Below are 18920 nucleotides of genomic sequence, written 5' to 3'. Positions count from 1 at the left end.
ATGGAGGCTAACGAAAAGGGTTTTGCTTAAGCTGAAGGCAATGCAAATAGCTATGGAATATAAAAGTTTGTGTAAGGTTAATAGATAGGAAGCGTGCAGATTGGGTCAGTGATATGACTCGAGTGAATGACATTGTAGGGAAATCATGAAGAAACGGGTATGGCAAAGGCATGTAGTGCGAAGGGAGGATAGCCGATTGTCCTGAAGGGTAACGAATCGATTCCAAAGGAAGGAAAGCGTTGCAGGGGAGGCAGAAAATTAGCTGTGCTGATGAGGTTGAAACGCTTGCAGCGGTCAAGTGGTTGCCGTAACCTAAAGACCGGCTTAGTTGGAGTAATATGAGAACAACCTTCGCCCTGCAGTCGGTGTAGTCGGGATTGATAATGGTAATGACGATGATGATGATGACGACTTTACTGGCTGGTTTCATGGAGCAGTATGGAGACGGTTCCATAAACCTATTGGCAGCCTTATTATTTGAAATATAAGTTACTCTGTTCCATGCGGAAGTACCATATACGAATTGAATAGGTATCACATTTTAGGCTATATATTTATATATATATTTGGTGCATATAACCTATTTTTGCACGAGCGTCTGTATCTGCTGCGTACAGAAGTTTCTTCAACAGGTGAATGCATGCTATGATTATCAAATTCGGCCTAGAATGTTTGACTCCAGCGAAATATGGGTTTCGTTGTGGCTTCTGTTCAAGCCCAATTGTTTTGAAGGTTTGCCTTGAAAGAGGCCTCTTTCTTTACCGTTTAGATCACGCAATCCCTGAAAGAATATATTTAGACACCAAAAGATATTTGTTGCTGAACTTATCCCAAAACTTTTCTGCGCTGTACTGACTGCTGCATTTAAGGCTTATTCAGATAAAACGATCTAATTTCTCATTTACGAAATTATTATTACCCCACTCACACTAAAATTCCTCGCGCGATTCGTGCTTATCTGCAGCGTTTTCAATGCAGTACTTTCATTTGGGATCGCGTGATCGATGATTCTTGGCGGTGTTAAAATCAACTCATTCTTTTACTAAACAGCAAGTCTAATGTACTGCCTCCACCTCGGCTCTAGCTGATTCTGAATTTCACAAGCTCGGCAAGTTTATTATACTATGTTGGAAGTGAGGCTGAACTGTAGAGCCGCTCGCTTCAACCGGCAGCGATCACGCCATTTCATTTAGGCATAAGGTATCTGATGATGGTGCATTGTAAAGTGACACAAACACATATCTTCTAGCACTAGAGTGAACATTCTGTGACCAGTATAATTTGAAAAACATGGCAGATTAATGCTAAGCTTTTTATTCTGACTTGTACAAAGATAAACACTCCATATCACCGCCGCTTACGGTGTTTTAGAAACTATGTATTCAGATAGAAAAAATTCACAATCTGATGTCATCATTATCATCATCATCAGCCTGACTATACCCACAGCAGGGCGAAGGCCTCTCCCATATCTCTCCAATTAACCCGGTTCTGAGCTAGCTGCATTCACTTGACTCCTGCGAACTTCTTAACCCCATCCACCCACCTAACTTTCTGCCGCCCCCTTATACGCTTTCCTTTCCTTGGAATCCAGTTTGTTACCCTAAGCGACCATCGGTTATCCCCTCTTCGCACTACATATCCTGACCAAGCTCATTTTTTCTCTTGATTTCCACTAGAATGTCAGTAACTTCAGTTATTTCTCTGACCCACTCTGCACGCTTCCTATCTCTTGAAGTTACCCCTACCATGTTTCGTTCCGTAGCCCTCTGAGGTGTCCTCAACTTAGGTAGAACCCTTATGGTTAGCCTCCCAGTTTCAGCCCCAATCTGATGCACCGGTATCCAGTCGATACTACATCACCCAAACAATACCGAAGCCATTTTTAAAAGCAATTTCAAATCACCAAAAATAGAGAAGTAAAAGAGAAAAAGCCCTCGTGATGGGAACGAAAGGTCTTTATTTTGTTTAAACACAGCATGTTCATGTTCAGCCCTTTTGGGGAACGAACTTCTTTAGCGGGTTAACTAGGTGCTTGACAGGTCGCTGTAGTGGCTTTGGTTTGGGCCGGGGAAAGCGAATAGGCTGTGTGTACAAGGGAGGCTTTCCTCCTCCTACGTCTATCATTGAAGGTTTCGGAGGTGAGGGAGGAGTTCTGAGGGGTTTCGTTAATGGTCGAGCTTGCAAAGGTTTGTTTGGTGCGTGTGGAGTTTTTGTGTTTAGAGATACCCTCTTTACAGGAGGTGGAGGTAGGGGGGACGATGGCCTGACTAATGTCCTTGGAGGCAGTGGTCGGTCAGGATTCCCGATATCAGGCTTCCCTTTTCCACCCACAGCGGATGGAGACGTAGATAACTCGTTTTTGCTGCTTGAACTGAGTTTCGGAGATAGAGGAGGAACGCCCGGTAAGGTTCGATGCCGTGGCGCTGGCGTTGGTGAAACTGATGGCCGGGAAATTGGAGCTGCTTTTGGCACTTTCTCAATTTCAGGATTTGTTTTGTCACCCGGTGAGAGAGGCGTCGGAGGGAGGTTTTTATTAGGTATTGCACTGGGCTGTGGTGATCGAGGAGGAATCGGTGGTGGCAACCCATTTGGAGACGGTACTTCGGGTGTTTTCGTTGGTGCAGAAGGCTGTGATTGTCCTTCAGCAGGGATCTGCTGCGGTAGCGGCATTTGATTTCTAGATGTATAATCTGCATAGTCATAGCTTCCGTACTGCATATTGCCAATTGCCGTAGTTCCAAAGCCTCCCATTCCTACACCTTGCCTTCTATACATAGATCCAAGGCCGCCCATTCCTACACCTGGCATTCCATACATAGATCCTGCAGCTCCTGTGACCATTGATCCGAGTGCTCCCAATAGACTGTGCCCCATGCTTCCCATTCTTCCTCCCATTTGGTTCATTCCCCCCTGTCCATAATAATCATAGCTATACGGAGAACCTCTCGGAGCTCCCAAACCACCGAGACCTCCACTAAGCCCTGGCATGCCACCTCCATAACTGCCGCCTCCTGGCATATAGGCCGCGCCGGGCAATGCACTTCCGGCCATTTGGGACGTGGCACCTCCGGGCAGTCCGAACATACCGCCTCCCGCAGGCACACCAGGAACAGCTCCTACGCCCATACCACCTCCGGGTATGGGGGCCATGGGTGAAAAGTCACCTCCTTGCGCACCAGACATGCCACCAGATAGCAAACTGTCTTCGTATGACATACTGGACAGACCGCCTCCATGCGCATCTGGCATACCACCTCCTGGAAGCGATGTGCTTGCGGCACCACCTGGCACGCCACCTGGGTGCACATTACTTTTGGGACTGTAAGATGTTGTTGGCACAGTACCTCCTGGTTTATCTGGCCCAACGCCTGGGGACATATTGGATCCTGGATTCGGTGATGTTCTAGTCACACCGCCTCCGGGCGTGCCGGCTGCACGATGCGTGTTGGAAGCAGCCGGCAATAAAGATGGCATGTGGGGCTCAAGTCCCGCAACTCCGCCTGGTATAGGTCCTTGCACCATCTGCCCTGGTGTGGGAAGCTGATCGTACTCATAATACGCAGTTTCTTCAGGATATAACGGTTGTTTTGAAGCTGGCTGCATGTGACTATCAGCACTTTTGCACATCCCATTTTTAGTGTTGATCCTAGTGCAAATGCATCCTAGGCCGCAGTCTCCTCTTCCTTTAGAAGGATCGCAGGCCTTGAAATAAAAAAAAAGTTGCTATGTACAACATAAAGTGAAAATAATGCTTAGCTTTTGCAAATTTTCACGGAAACTGAAGATATTAAGCAATCCGTTTTAGGCCACTAAGAAAAAATGAATCCTTGGTATGAAAGGGTATCGCCAAACAACTCTTAAAATGATGACAGCCCTTTCAGGTTGCACCTTATATCTCCATTCAAACCATAATAAGTACCAGACACCTTAATATGAAAATAATAATATTTGTTAGTTTCACCGACGCTATCGTGCTGCAGAAATTTTTTCTGCTTAATGACACAAGAACATTTAGGGCGGATCTACAGCACCATCCAGGCTGAAGTTAGAAATAAAAAAATTGAGTATTTATTAGGTAATATTACCTCCCAAAATATTTCATTCTATTGAATTTACCACTTCCTTGCTGCTACGTATAGTCTCCTCGCGATGGCGCATTGCTTAGTCTCAGTTCTGCGGAACCCAACCACGTTCGAAACTGGCTCATTTTAGATGCAGGCAAAACGTAAGGCTTCAGTGTACTGTTCATTGTTATTGGACATTAGGGAATCACTGGTTGTCAAAATTTCAGAAGTCCTCTCTTTGACATCCTTCATAACCTACATAGTTTCTTGACGCTGAAGCGTATTAGCCAACTTATTCTCGCACTATTTTGGTAGGTCATTAGATTATGAACAATATAAGGCGAAAGCCTTTCTGGGCTCATGGAGCGCAAATCTGCGCGGGAGCTATGAACGCAATCTGTACATCGGGTCACTCGCAGATAACGGACATTTGTGCAGGGAGATTTAGAATGAAAACGATTGATGGCGATAGGTAATGGAGAAACGTTATAGACATCGATATAATAAATGACTAATGCTAATCACTTATAATGATTATGTTGACTAAAATGACTTCTAAGGGCCAATATGTCAAACTACTTAATGTAATCACTTCAACTGATTGAAAATAAGTAAAATGCTTAACGATAGATGGTAATGACTGAAAGGAGAAGACACGACTGATCATTACTGCTTATGACTACGAACCTAATATGTCAAACGATGACTGGTAATGACTGGAACTGATGGGAAATGAATAAAATGCTTAGCTATCAGTGGTAATTACTACAATGACTAGGCTTGGGTCATCATGACCACGAAACGCCCAGAGATACTAGGATCGATGGTCGCAGGTGGAGCCTCGTCCTCGTTCAGAAAAAAAAAGTTACAGTGGTTCCATATATTGACGGGCTTTCACACAAGTTGAAGAAAATAGAAAGCCAATTTAATATCAGAGTCGCCCTTTCGGCACCCAACAAGCTGGGGATGATTTGCAAGAAAGTTAACAACGCCGCGTTCGTTGCACAACGTTGTTCAGTTAGACACAAAAAACAATTTGTGCCCTGTCAGGAAAGTGTTGTTTATACTATTCCGCTTTCTTGCGGTAAACAATATATCGGGCAGACGGGACGTTGCCTCAATGAACGCCTCAAAGAACATCATTACAATGTGCACGAAGCAGTGAAAGGGCACCTTGGCATTCACTGCAGGGATTGTGATAATTGCACGCCACAATTTGAACAAGCGAAAGTGATAAAGAAACACCGCAATCAGCTAACCCGTGAAATTCTGGAAGCCGTTGAAATCGCGAAGATAGAGGATGATTGTGTTAGTAGTGCTTCGGTGGCTCTAACAGCGAAGGAAATGAGGTTTCTGAATGCAAGGCAATGACGCCGCTGTTGTCATCCGCAGCTGGAGATATTATGTATCCTTGATTATCAGTGTCTTCACGTTTTCTTTTGTTGCTTGTTCCATGTATATATTTTCGCGGGACAAGCGGTAAAGCGAGTTGAAAGTCAGCGCTCGTTTGTGTACTTCGTCCGTCCTCGTCTTTATTGCGCTGTTTACCCTCAATGGATTACCAACTCGCCCAAGCGTCTGTTTTAGCAAGATAACTGAGGCTGTTACTGAGATACTGAGATTTAGCATAGCAGCTATTTATGTATCCTCTCTGCTACTCTCCTCCATCCGATTAACCGTATATGACCTTGTCCGCTTGAATGAAGCTCAGTTGTTCAATCAGCGTCGTTTACGGGCGCTCTACAGCTTTGTGGCCTCTGTGGCTCACGGCTTTCAGTTGTACCACGAAAATCTTTTTAACGACGAGTAACTATTCTATAAGTTTACCGTTGCAAGCGAATTCAGGATACGAATAAGCGGACAGTTGTGGTCAAGCTCTATCACTTATGCGGTTCATGAAAATGTTCTGATTTCGCAGAGGACAAAGGCGCGTTGTGTTTGGTGGCTCAAAAAGCGGCAGCCAGGGCAGCCTTCAAGTCCAGGCTTTAAAGCTCACAAGGGAATTGTATGATCATCAATCTTTACTCAGTTATAAATTATCGTTTGCTAACATCACAATCGTTAAAGAAGCCTTCAGATAGCTAGTGTTTTCTTGTGTTTTTTCTCTCATTGGCACGGAACAGTTATATAATTCTATTTTTATAAATAAATCGTACGATACGTTCGCAGAACTAATGCTTAGAAGGTAGTATAAAATAATTAGCAATATTTATTCAAAGGAAAATAAGCTTCATATAAAAGGATGGTTAACAAAAGAGGTGTCCGTCGCTATCAGTGCAGGTAGCACAGAATATAATTTAGGGCATAATAAAAGCTGTGGAATCCTTGCATTAATGTATTTCGTCCCAAATAAATATGCCTATATTGACACTCTTCTGGGTGGACCTGTGACTAAACCAGAAATGATTTCTGATAATCGTTATGCAATTTGCAATTATTCTGAATAAAGAATTGCTAAGAAAGATGAATGTTAATATTGTGCTTCAGTGCTCAAAACGGCGGATAATTGTCTGACTTAGCAAGAGAGAAATTGAAAATGTCAATATTTACCTTTGCGCTACACTGCAGTCCATTAGCGTAATGATGATGCCACAGGTTTAATCTGCACAGCGCAAAAAAGGACCGTTATCTTAGCGTTCTTTTCTTTTTGCTATGCAGAGAAATGAAAAAAATAACGGAAAAGCACTAAAACATCCGCGGTAACGTCTTAATGCAGCCCACAGCATGTGGCAGTTTCGAACGGTAAAGCACTAAAAATATGCGCGGTAACGTCTTAACGCAGCAAACTGCGTGTGACAATTTTGGCACTGCTAAAAGTTTTGGTTTTCGCAAACGACGTACTCAAAAGTTTTACAGCTGAATATTTCGCGCAGGTAGGTACCGCAGATCCGGACCATGAAAAGGAAATAACAAGAAGAATAAGATTGGGATGAAGCGTATTTGGCAAGCACTCGCAGATTATAACTAGCAGCTTACCGGTATCGCTCAAGAGAAAAGTATACAACAGTTGCATCTTACCTGTACTCACCTATAGGGCTGAAACGTGGAGGCTAACGAAGAGGGTTCTACTTACGTTGAGAAGGACTCAGAGGGCTATGGAACGAAATATGGTAGGGGTAACATTAAGAGATAGGAAGCGTGCAGAGTGGATCAGAGAAATAACTCAAGTTACTGACATTCTAGTGGAAATTAAGAAGTGGGAATGGGCAGGACATGTAGTGCGAGGAGAGGATAACCGATGGTCGCTGAGGGTAACAAACTGGATTCCAAGGGAAGGAAAGCGTAGCAGGGGGCGGCAGAAAGTTGGGGGGGGGGGGCGGATGAGGTTAAGTTCGCAGGGGTCAAGTGAATGCAGCTAGAACAAAACCGGGTTAATTGGAAAAACATGGGAGAGGCCTCGCCCTGCAGTGTGTATAGTCAAGCTAATGATAATGATGATGATGATTTCGTATTACCTAATATGCAAAGCGCCTTCTTTCTCCGAAGTCTGAAAGAAAAAATATGCCCAATGTCTTACAAGCTAAGTCTGCAGTAGAGACCTGTATCTTAGTGAGGGAAACCTTCGCTCCAGCGACGTTTATTGTTTGACATTACAATTGCCCGAAAGGTAGTGACCTGGTAAATTTAATTCAGTCCCCTTATAATAGCCGCTTTTGAAATGTCGGCAGCTCTCACTTTTGAGAAATGTCTGATCGCTCATTTGATGGCTGTGTCGGGAACCACATGAATGCATTTTGCTGCAGCTCCTTTCAATCCAACTACAGAAACGTTTATGGGCGCGTTCGCAGAGAGCTGTACGTAGACAGTTTTCGACTTCGTGAGGGCTAGTTCGTTACACGAATCTGATGACTTGTGCAGTTTTATCCTCCATCACATACAGAAGAGAGGTCACAACAAGGCGTCCGCACCCGTGATGCGCCGACTACACGCCGGCTTTTTATTTCTGGTATGAAGAAAACATTCGATGAAAAATACAAAGCAGGGCACAAAGAAGAGGAAGAAACCTCGGAGAAAAAATTCGAGAAAAAAATATTTAACGAAGAATAAAACGAAAACAATCAGTAAACAATAAGAATAAGTTGCTCCTTCTCATGTTATCCAGAGAAAGCATTTGCACTTACGTCTTGCTGAGCGTTACTGACGGCACACTCACGTACTCCCCATGCTGACATGAAGTCATTTTAAAGGCTTCGATAGAGTCTCTTTTCAACGTATCGTTTGACAGAGCCAGCACCTTTGTCTGGACAACAGGAGAAAAAGGTAGGCGCATGTTTCTATTGTTTCATTATTGTTTTGGTTTTATTGCTCCTTGGATACTTTTTCTCCGACTTTGTTCAAAAGTTTTTTTCTTCTTATGATTGTACCCTTCCTTATCTTTGTGATGGAATGTTTTCTTCCTTATAATAGAAATAAATAGCCAGTTCATAGTGTGCTCATCACCCGTGGCGACGTCTTGCTGGGCTCTCTCTTGTCTATGTGATGCATATTGCAGCGCCAGAAGTCATGAGACGTTTCTGAGAATTGTGCTCCGCGCCGCGTTATCCGCACTTCCAGTTACTCCTGAACCTTTTGCGGAGAAAATATGGCTCATTCGCTGTGATCAGTTAATAAGCTCCGGTAAAAACTTCCCATTTTATGTTCACTGTCGCCGGATAAACACTATTACAAAGAAAGAGGTGTACCCTTTTCCGCGTATCAACGATGCCATATCAACTTATTATTTCTCGTCACTAGATATGCGGTTTCGCTATAGGCGGATCCCCATGCATCCATCGGACCGAGAGGAGACAGCATTTGTAACATCTCAGGGATTTAAGGGAATTCCTTTGGTCGACGCAGTGCACTAGTGACGTTCGAACGATTTTAGACACACTCCGGCGTGCCCTAAAGTGGGATATTGATTGTGCTACCCAGATGAGGTAATCATCTGTAAAAAAAATTTGGAGGACGCTTAAGCTTCGCCTTCAAGAGTGGAACGCGATAGCGTTATTGCACCTCGTCGAGAAAACTTATTAAACGCAAGGGTATTGGGGCATCCTCGCACCGGTACCCGCGCGGCCCGAAGGGGAGAAGCGGGTGAGCGAAGATAGTGATCTATAGAAAGGAAAGACGCTTGATTCTACAACCCGTGAGGGTGCACGGCTAAACGTCAGGGGCGAGTGGCACGCCACGTGTCGGAGCAGCGCCGGACATTGCGAGGAGGGGTTCTTCTGTGTTTGCCGCAAGATGGCTCTGCATGTGCGCAGAGCGCAGAAGAAATGTAGCGGAAACGTATTTCGCTACTCGTGCAACTGCGACTTCTCTAAGTAACATGGTCATAATTACCGTAGTATATAAGAGAAATGCGCAACAACTTAAACAGGACACAGGACGAAACACACACAACAGTTCACGAGCGCAATTACCGATCATAATTACCGATATACACCGCAGTATAACGTTCTAGGGCACGTTTCTAAGGCAACACCGCATTCACTAGAAGCGCTTTTGTACCGCTTTCAAGCATCGAACTCATGGCTGAGTGATCATTGCCTTGTTAGTGCGACTTTTGGAATGAAGGTTAAGAAATTTTTTTTCAAGTGGCATCTATGGTAACTGAACGAGGAAATTTTGGAGGATGAAGAGTTTGTTAAGGCAATCACGAACGATTTGGAATGTTTGCTTAAGGTGCATGAAGAAAGCCATGCAGATAAATGGGAAAGATTTAAAGAGCAGGTGAAGATAAAAGTAATAGAAGAGAGCAGTGTTATTCGGTACAAACAGAAAGAAACAGAAAAGGAACTTCATGGACAACTTGAATGCCTGTTGTGCATGGAAAGCTGTGCGCCAGGAAAGTTCACTAAGCTAACAAGAGATGTTAAATCTCATTTAGAAAGAATCGACGCTGAGAAGTACAGAGCCGCGGTTATACGCGCAAGAAGCGATAAACTGTGGGCTGCCGAGGCGCCGACAAAGCGAGCGCTATCATATGAAAAAAGGTATACTTGTCAGAAGGAAATCAGGCAAATAAGACATGAAGGGCAGATAACAAACGATGCTAAAGATATAAAGTGCGCGATTCTGAAACATTTTTCTGAGCTTCTGAGTAATACGCGCGAACATAGTGAAGGGTTTCCAATAGAATATTTACGGCTAATGCCAACGCTCGAAGATCGTGTGAAAGAGAGCCTTGAAATGCCTATTACAATGCAAGAGATAGAAAAGGCCATAGATGACCTCCCATGTGGGAAAGCCCCTGGACCAGATGGGCTGAGCGCCTCCTTTTACAAAGCATTTAAAAACCATCTTTCCAGCCTTATGTTGAAAGTGATAAACGAAGCCTACGAACTCAAACAAGTACTATTATCATTTACTACGTCACACATCGTACTTATTCCAAAAAGTGATGATCCAGAGAAATGCCTGTTGGTGAAGTCCTATAGGCCAATAAGCCTGACAAATGTTGATTACAAAATCTTTATGAAGGTTTTAGCGAAGACATTGCAGAGTGTAATAGCCAAATTAGTCGGACCGCACCAAACGTGCGGCATAAGAGGTCGCAGCATCGCCACAAATATACATGTGGCACGAACCGTACTGGAATGTGTAGACACGCTTGGAAGTCATGTTGCCATGATTCAGCTGGATTTGGAAAAAGCGTTCGATCGCGTATCACACGAGATCCTTTTCTCCATTCTAGAGCATTGTAACCTGGGCTCGGTAATCGTGGAGGGAGTGAGAATGGTGTACGCAAACTGCTCGAAGCGTATTATAGTGAATGGCGATCTCACTGACAGTCTCGCAGTGCGTTCTTCGGTGAGGCAAGGATGCCCACTCTCTCCTCTGCTTTTTGCAGCCTATCTCGAGCCATTATGCTTGGCCATTCTCAATAATTAATGCATCTCGCGTGTCAAACTTCAGTCGGCGCATGTCACGCTACTTGCATACGCGGACGACATTGCAGTATTTTGTAAAAACAGAGAGAGCATTTGTGAAGTGGTTAACGTTGTTGAAAAGTTTTGTGACCAGACTGGATGTCGGGTTAACTGAGAAAAAAGCTCCGGATTTTGGCACGGCTTATGGGATGCCGAACCGGCTTCTTTCTCCCAATTGCAATCTTCCTTGCCAATGCAGTATCTGGGTGTGCCCCTACAATGTTATCGCGATCCTAGCTTACACTGGAAGGAAGAAACAAATAGAGTGCGAGAGAAAGCGGAAGCATGGCAGGGAAGGCAACTGTCAATCTTTTCACTCGCGTTCATCTGCAATGTGTTTTTGATTTCAAAGATATGGTATGTAGTGAATGTTCTATGTGCGTCACGAACTGCCATTCAAAAAATTCATCGTGTGTTTGCGGTTTTTCTTTGGACTTCGACCTGGGTAAAGACGGGCTGAAGGAATTTATTTCTTTCTTTAAAAATCGGAGCAGTCGGTTTGATTCATTTGTTTCTGCGCCAAGTGGTATCGCGCTTTTTTTTTCTTCGCGACCAAAATGACACCTTTTTAAGAACAGTCATGCAAGGGCGGCTGCAAAGGCTGTTACCCGGATTTGTTGTTTCCTCAAGTGAAAACATGCGAGGTGCTATCAAAGGATATTTGCGCGAGGCAGTTCTCTCTTACAAGTTGTTAGAAGTGCGTTTTTCCCTTGAATATTTGTACTGTGTTGGCAAGAAAAAGCTGTATAAGGACCTAGTGGAAATCATGCTGCCGGCACCTTTGTATCGGGAGCCTTACCGTGGAGGCCCAGGGCAGGATATTTTAAAACGAGTGAAGAGGATGCCAGTTCGACCGGCTGCCAAAACGTTCTTTTTTAAGTAGCACTCGAACACTCTAGCCGTCAAAACCTGGCTTCACGAAAAAGGAATCTATGTCCCTTGGACGACAAACTGCCAGCTTTGCAAGAAGCCAGAGACAATCGAACACATATCCTTAGACTGCTGAGATGCAGTATTTCATTGGGACGTGTTACAAAGAAGAATTAAAAAAGAGCTACACTAAACCCTTATGGCATCCGGTTTTTACCGGTGGAGAACGAAGACATACCCTATGATTTAATAATGCTTCTGGGCCTCCACAGCTTGTGGAAAACACGAATGCAAGTAAGGCATGAAGATATTAATATTCGCAGTGTACGTGAAAAGTTTGTTGAAAGTGCTGTTTATCTACGGGAATGTATCTGCGCGCTCCCTGACCCACCACAGTGGGCAGAAGTCCTGGATGACCTGGTAAATTTGAAGAAATTTTAACCTCACACGCGTCAGCTCAAGGGCAGCTGAAGTGTTTTATTAAGTGTGACCATTTGTTGTTCATGTATACTTCGGAAATAAAGAAAAAAAAAGCTCGTGGCTGAGTGGTAGCGTCTCCGTCTCACACTCCGGGGACTCTGGTTCGATTCCCACCCAGTCCATCTTGGAAGTTGCTTTTTATTTATGAAGTGCATGCCGGATTTATCGCTCACGGCCAACGCCGCCGACGCCGACGACACCGGCTTTTCTGCGACACGAGTTCCTTAACGCTACAGCGTTAAATTTTTTCCGGATCATAATGATCATCTTAGCCTTATGCTGAGCTGTATTCAAAACGCCCGGCTAATATTAATTTCTTAAGAATATAATTTCGGTGAACGGCCGACCTAGGTGGTTGGATTTTTAGAGGATTATGAGGGTATTCGGCCCAAGCTCTAAAAGATTGCTGCAGTGCTACACTTTGCAAAATGTTAAAATACAAAATATTTCAGAAGCTTTCTGGGACTATGTTCATATTTCCCTGGTTTCATCCAAGGATTCGAATAGATTGCTTTTTCTTTCACTTCGCTACTGCAAAAACACGCTCCGTTGGTTTGGTCTCCGGAATGCAACTCATTATTTCGACAACTAAAGTTTCTGTTAACCACTCGTCCAGTTTTACGCCATTTCATTCCGGCTGCTACTACCGAGATTCGCACAGATGCGAGCGGCGTCGGTGTCGGCGCGGTGCTCGTCCAGTTCCAAAGCGGCGCCCAGTATGTTATCGCGTACACGAGCTGCAGTTTAACTAAAGCCGAACGCAACTACACACTAACGGAAGTGGAATATCTCGCAGTCGTCTTAGCTGTCAACAAGTTCTGATCATATCTGTACGGCCGCTACTTCAACATAAGTACCGATCAACACTGCCTGTGTTGGCTGTTGGCCTGCGGTTGGCCTTTAGGTTAACTAGCTCGCAGTGCTTTACGTCTCTAAAAATACGCCTTTTCTGTGCCCTATAAGAAAGGTCGCCGCAACGCTAACTGCTTGCCTAGATCGGGGACTTCGGTCCCTTGACTGTTTTTAATATAGGATTACCAACCAGGTTACCAACCAAAATCTCGATCTATTCTTCCTGATATGGTAGCCTGTGAAGATGATCTGGATGAATGCCTGGCGTCAGTGACCGGAGCATTGCCTGACTTCGTATAGTTCCAGCAGGAGCAACGCACAACCGCGCTTTGATTCCGTGGTTTGATATGATGCGGAAACCTGCATCTACAATATCCTTCATTATAAAGAATGCACTGCCCTTCAAGAACAACTACGGAGCTGACGGTCCCGTCTGCTGCTTGTCGTCCTGGCTTTTCTTAGCGGCGCCGTCCTACATGTCATGCATGACGACATCACTTCAGGTCATCTAGGCTTTGCACGCACGCTCGTGGGAGTCCGATAAAGCCTTTATTGGTGAAGGCTGTACACGATTACAAAGCACTACGTAACAACTTGTGTCGCTTGTCAACATCTGTAGTGAACCACTACGCCATCGGCTGGCCTTCAACTGGTCACGCCCCGTGCATCGCCTTTTGAGATATTTGGAAGTCATTGGTCATTATTGGTCATTTATTAGTCAAATCGTCTGACGGTCGCCTCTGGTTTATTATAGCTGTTGACTATTTCATCCCATATGAGGAGACGTCCGCGCTCGTTTCTGACAAAATATCTGACGTGTCAAACTCCTGCTACACCAAATTGTTCTTCACCATGGCGTGGTGCCCTGAGTAATTACAAGCGTTCGCGGTCGACAGTTTACTGCAGATGTCGTGAAAAAACGTTTGCGGCTCTGTGGCTTCGAATAGCGTCATTATATTCCCTGCCACCCTCAGACAAATGGCCTTTCTGAGCGCCTAAACCGCCCTCCCATGAACTTGATGTCAATGTACGTAGCATCAGATCGCAAAAACTGAGACGCCGTCCTGCCATTTGTTCTTCCTGCATATACAACAGCTAAGTATGAAGGAACTGCATATTCTCCTTAATTCCTTCAGGACGCACGCTTGCCATTAACCTTCCTGGACACAATTCTTCTGTTCTCCAACCACGATGACTACTCCAGCAGAAGAAACACATCGTCTTGCTCGTTTGTGAACCTTCTCTTCCCAAGACCTTACAAAGGCCTGTCATAATTCGGCTGGCGCTGCTATCAATTGCGAACCGGGAGATTTGGTTTGGCTTTAGACGCTATTGCGACGCCGAGGACCGTACGAAAAGTTCTTGTAACATTACGCCGGACCCTTTATTGTTCATGTCGGTTGAGTGAACTTAACTACGCTATTACTAAAGCAACATCGACAAATGATGCTCATGGAAAGCTGTGCTGGCTCGTGTGGTACGAATGAAACGCTGCTATTCTAAATCTTCTTGACTAACTCGAGGACGAGCTTCATCTACCCCGGGGAGAACTGTTGCACCAATTACGCAGCAGCACACTACGTTGCGCTTGAGTAAGAGGGGAGCGAGGTTTAAGCGCGAGGACCGGTTCTTGTACCAGCCTGACTGTGTCAGGTTCCGGCTTTCATGCATTCTGGTCCTATTTTGTAAACAATAAACCCATTTATATATATATATATATATATATATATATATATATATATATATATATATATATATATATATATATATACATTGTTGCGAAGAAGAAGATTGGCAGTGGTACCAGAGAAGCCCTCGCGCTAATCCAGCCATCAAATCATCCTTCACCATGTCGCCCTGTTGTGCCGTGCTCTTGCCTGTCGCTACGTAACCCGGCGCCACCAAGCGATCGTCCTGATCAGTTCGTTGAAGTTGATGGTGACATGACGGTGTAGATGTTCAAGAAAAGATAGTAGAAAATGATGCACTTGCCACCACGATGACGATGACCACGATGATGCTTGGGTGATCCGCCTCCCCTGGAGCTTTTCAGCCATACGCCAGCAAAGCATCCATATGGATGGTTTGGATAGCAAGGTCGCGTTGGGCGGCTGGACGGGGCTGGGGTTGAGTTTTCATGTCTTTCGATTCTTTCGGGTCCGTCGGGTCTATCCTTTGATCTGGTCTCTCGTAGTTCATCTCTGCGCCTTGTCTTCAGATCCAGGCTAGGGGCTGGGCGGCTATGGTTGGTCTAGTCTGGACAGGAAAAGCTGGGGCGGAGCTGCGCGGCGATATCCGAGGACTCTCGGCCGATGGTCCCAACGTAAGGATGGCGTCGATGCTCCAAGGCGAGAATGGGGATGACGTACCCCGCAGCTCCATCGAAAATGTTACATGGCGACAAGCAAGAGAACGGCACAATATGGTGATATGGTGACAAGCTCTATTGCTTGGCAAATGGGTAAAAGCTGGTAATCTCATATAGAAACTGCGGAACATCATTAGAGGGCACTTCGTTGTTATTATTGACCGGTAAAACAATCTGCAGATGTATTCTGAGCCCACAAGAATGTTTTACTTCAGGTCATAAGTCACAACAGGTGGTACTTACATAAACTGATTCAAGTACACACTTATGGTACGCACACAGCTCGTAAAATCATACTACTTACAACAGAAAAATAGCAGTTGGTATTTTAAGCGACGAAAGCAATTTAGCCGTCATTTTTGTTAACAGCGATCTCCATCGGGCAGTCTATTAGGATGAGAAGAATGGTGCTCTTATATAAACGTCCATCACGTTTAAAAACACGTAGCAAGGAAGCGCATTACATATTTCATTTCGGTGCAGAAATATAACTTGATTTCATGTATTCAGTGAACAATGATAATGAAGTTCGTTTTGAGCACTTTCTAGTGCTCTGACGTAAAATAGGCGGAAATTACATATCCGTGAAAGTAAATATGCTCAATATTTTAAGAAGTCTGCATGTCTCCGTTCGCCGCGTTTGTCGTTGCATGATGGAAGTTATGTGGAAGGCAATAAAAATTTTATATATAATTGATGGCGACATTATGCATATATCAGAAATTTAAACTAAACCGTTGGCACTCCTTTAGAAAAAAGCAGAAAGTTTAGCAACAAGAGAGAAACCATATGTAGATTTAGGATAACATCGCCCATCACTGTCGCAAAATTATAGAACCAGCAATCTTGCACTATTTGGCGCAGAAATATAGAAATACTGACGTAATAACTAGCAATGTTCATGTTTTTAGTGATAGATAACCTCATGGTTTGCATATGATCATACAAATTTCAATTTGTTCTTATGTGAAGACAATTACAACAAAGCTGAGCATTGCTAGAGTTCGCGTTTCTGTTTCAGCCTTTGGTATCATATGGCCGCTTTGCACTAGCGAGCATTCTCCCCTATTCCGCCTGCCAACGTCCGCTTCTTAAAGGTGTGCACCCACCTCATTCTAACCTCCTGAAGGCTCCATCTTCCACCCAGCCCCAATATTCTAAAATCGTTCTAATTTCACAAGTAAAACATTATTTCTTTTCTTTTTTCTGCATTCTAAATACAAGAAAAGTTGCACAGCACTAAAGAAGAGACCAGCACAATCGCAGGACGATCGTCCATCAGCGCCCGCCTTTCTTCGAGTTATAGATTAGCTCCTTTATTTACGTACGCCCCATACTCATGTTTAAAGCAAATTAAAAGACGCAAATGTGTCCGCTAGAAGCTGGAGCCCAGTGCAGGACAGATAAACCTACGGCATGTTTTTTGTTGACGTACAGGGCGCCGCGTGAATTACAGGGATGATGTTTAATTTTATGGTTACGTTTCGCGCCGATGTTTATCTGCTCTCTCGTTCTCTTTCACTGCAGGAGATTCTGTTTAGAGAAAATTGATTGTGTAAAAGTAAACTCCACATCTTAGCTAGATAAAAATACTGCAGATGACTCTGTGTAGAGCGTAGAGATAAGTTAAAAATTAAAATTTGAATTTGAAAAAGGGTCCAAGAAAAGGAGATGATTGCGTGGTATCGCTGTATAGAGGTGGCATCATTCTTCCTCTGCCTCTGACTTCCCATAATACACGCTCGTTACTGCAATGTTCTGGTGCTCATCCTTTGCTTAAGCTGCTGCCATACGCCTTAAATTGACTAGAGGCGCTTGGTCGCACACTGACAAATATAATCGCTCCTTTCTACGCCAAACAGGCAGTAGCTTTCTCTTACAGAGGTGAGCCACGACTGCGAAATAATCGTGTTCAGAATTAGTAAAATAAAATAGCTTAAAGGCATGATATTCATTGACATTTCGTCCAACGACACTGAGGAAAATTGTATACACTATTACCGTTTTCTGACATTTCGATCACGTTATATCTTTAAATCTCCGGCAAATATAGTTCAAATCCTACTACCTTCCTCTAAATTTACCTCTTCTAGAAATAGTCCTTTAAAAATATTGAAACGTAACTTAAACACTGTTCAGCAGGTCTTGATATTCTTTGTTTCCATGTTCTCAAATCATGGTCGAGGTGAAAGATATTTTTGTCAGCCCAACATTAGTAGCCCAGATCCACTCCTGTTTCATTTCCAGCAGTCTAGCAACGGTAACACTAATGCGGATATTGAGAGAATTTGTCTTGTAACAAACATCCTCATGAAAAGGACCAGACATGTGAAGCGCTTTATTGTGAAAACAGACCAAAGACTTTCATTTCTATTCTTTATTTCACAAAAGCAGGGATTTCTATCATGTTCCTTGAAAATAAATGCTGTAGTAAACAACTTTGATTCCCACAAAATATACTGTAATTAGAGAGACTTGGTAGCATTTTCGTTTTCATGGACAGCAATTTCAACGATGAAAACAAGCCGGCCAGGGTACAACGCGGAACACAACTTGCTCGCTAGTTTCATTCTGCGCAAAACTGCGAGAAAGGACATGTAGTGGAGAGATGTAGTTTTCAAGTAAACAAACATTAAAACAAAAAGAAAGCAATTTTTCTTAGCATACTCCTGTTCCGCAATATATGTAGTAGTTCAGGTGTCCCTGGGCGCCATGTGCTGTAATAATCTGGTTCCCTACAGAGCCAACGAGACATAGTAGCCTGTTTTTGACCAGTGTCATCGGCTAAGTGCGATGACAAATTTGTCGAATCATTTACGCCTCTCAACACCGCCACATGAAAACTACCATCTGGTGCATTTGCTGTTTACTGACTGCCAACGAGGCACATGCCGATCAGACTGGACGGTGTAATAAAGGTTAATATTTCCTGTACCTTTCCTTTCCCGGCGTGAATAATAAACTCAGCATTGTATTCTTCCTCATGGTATCAGTGCACTCATCTCACTGTTCCCATGTTACTGGTACCTATGTTTCAAGTTTGCGTTTTAACTCAGTACGCCATCTCCGCCAATAAACACTGAAGCAAAAGTGGGAATAGAGCTTGGAAATATTACTACAAGCGGAGATGAGTGAATATAAAGCCTACTGAACAAAAAACAAATATGTGGGCACCTTGTTGTAATGGCTTTCAGATTACAGCATACTTATTCGCGCCATGTGGGCTTCAAACTTAGGCCGACGCAAACACACCACCTACACCGCCTCTAGCATTGTTTTTTAATCCACTATCTCGATAGCGGGTTTCTCTATGTGCTAAACTGGCAGTGAGCGAGTTAGTGAGGGAGTGCGTGAGTGAGTGTGAGGTAT

General features: G+C 44.0%; 1 protein-coding gene across 1 annotated transcript; it reads right to left on the bottom strand.

The window, feature by feature from the left end:
* Positions 1-1940: 1940 nt before the first annotated feature.
* Positions 1941-15978, bottom strand: LOC146181098 (uncharacterized). The gene is made up of 3 exons (XM_084576248.1): positions 15856-15978; positions 6618-6669; positions 1941-3705 (listed from the first exon to the last, which is right to left on the bottom strand). Exons 1-3 carry the CDS (start codon positions 15906-15908, stop codon positions 1990-1992), a joined length of 1821 nt encoding a protein of 606 aa, XP_084432374.1. The 5' UTR covers positions 15909-15978; the 3' UTR covers positions 1941-1989.
* Between the last annotated feature and the right edge of the window lie 2942 nt (positions 15979-18920).

Source organism: Amblyomma maculatum, chromosome 8 (genome assembly GCF_055883805.1).
Source record: "Amblyomma maculatum isolate TAMU_Amacu chromosome 8, ASM5588380v1, whole genome shotgun sequence".
Lineage (NCBI taxonomy): Eukaryota > Metazoa > Arthropoda > Arachnida > Ixodida > Ixodidae > Amblyomma > Amblyomma maculatum.
Note: the sequence above shows the minus strand (reverse complement) of the source record. Positions and strands in the feature narration are given on the sequence as shown.

Excerpts from the sequence above, each read along its gene's own strand:
- LOC146181098 (XM_084576248.1), bottom strand. The coding sequence starts at position 15,908 with ATGACGGCTAAATTGCTTTCGTCGCTTAAAATACCAACTGCTATTTTT. Across the intron at positions 6,670-15,855 it reads CCAACTGCTATTTTTCTGTT|ATTAAACCTGTGGCATCATC; the intron begins GTAAGTAGTATG and ends TGCGCTGTGCAG. Across the intron at positions 3,706-6,617 it reads GACTGCAGTGTAGCGCAAAG|GCCTGCGATCCTTCTAAAGG; the intron begins GTAAATATTGAC and ends TTTTATTTCAAG.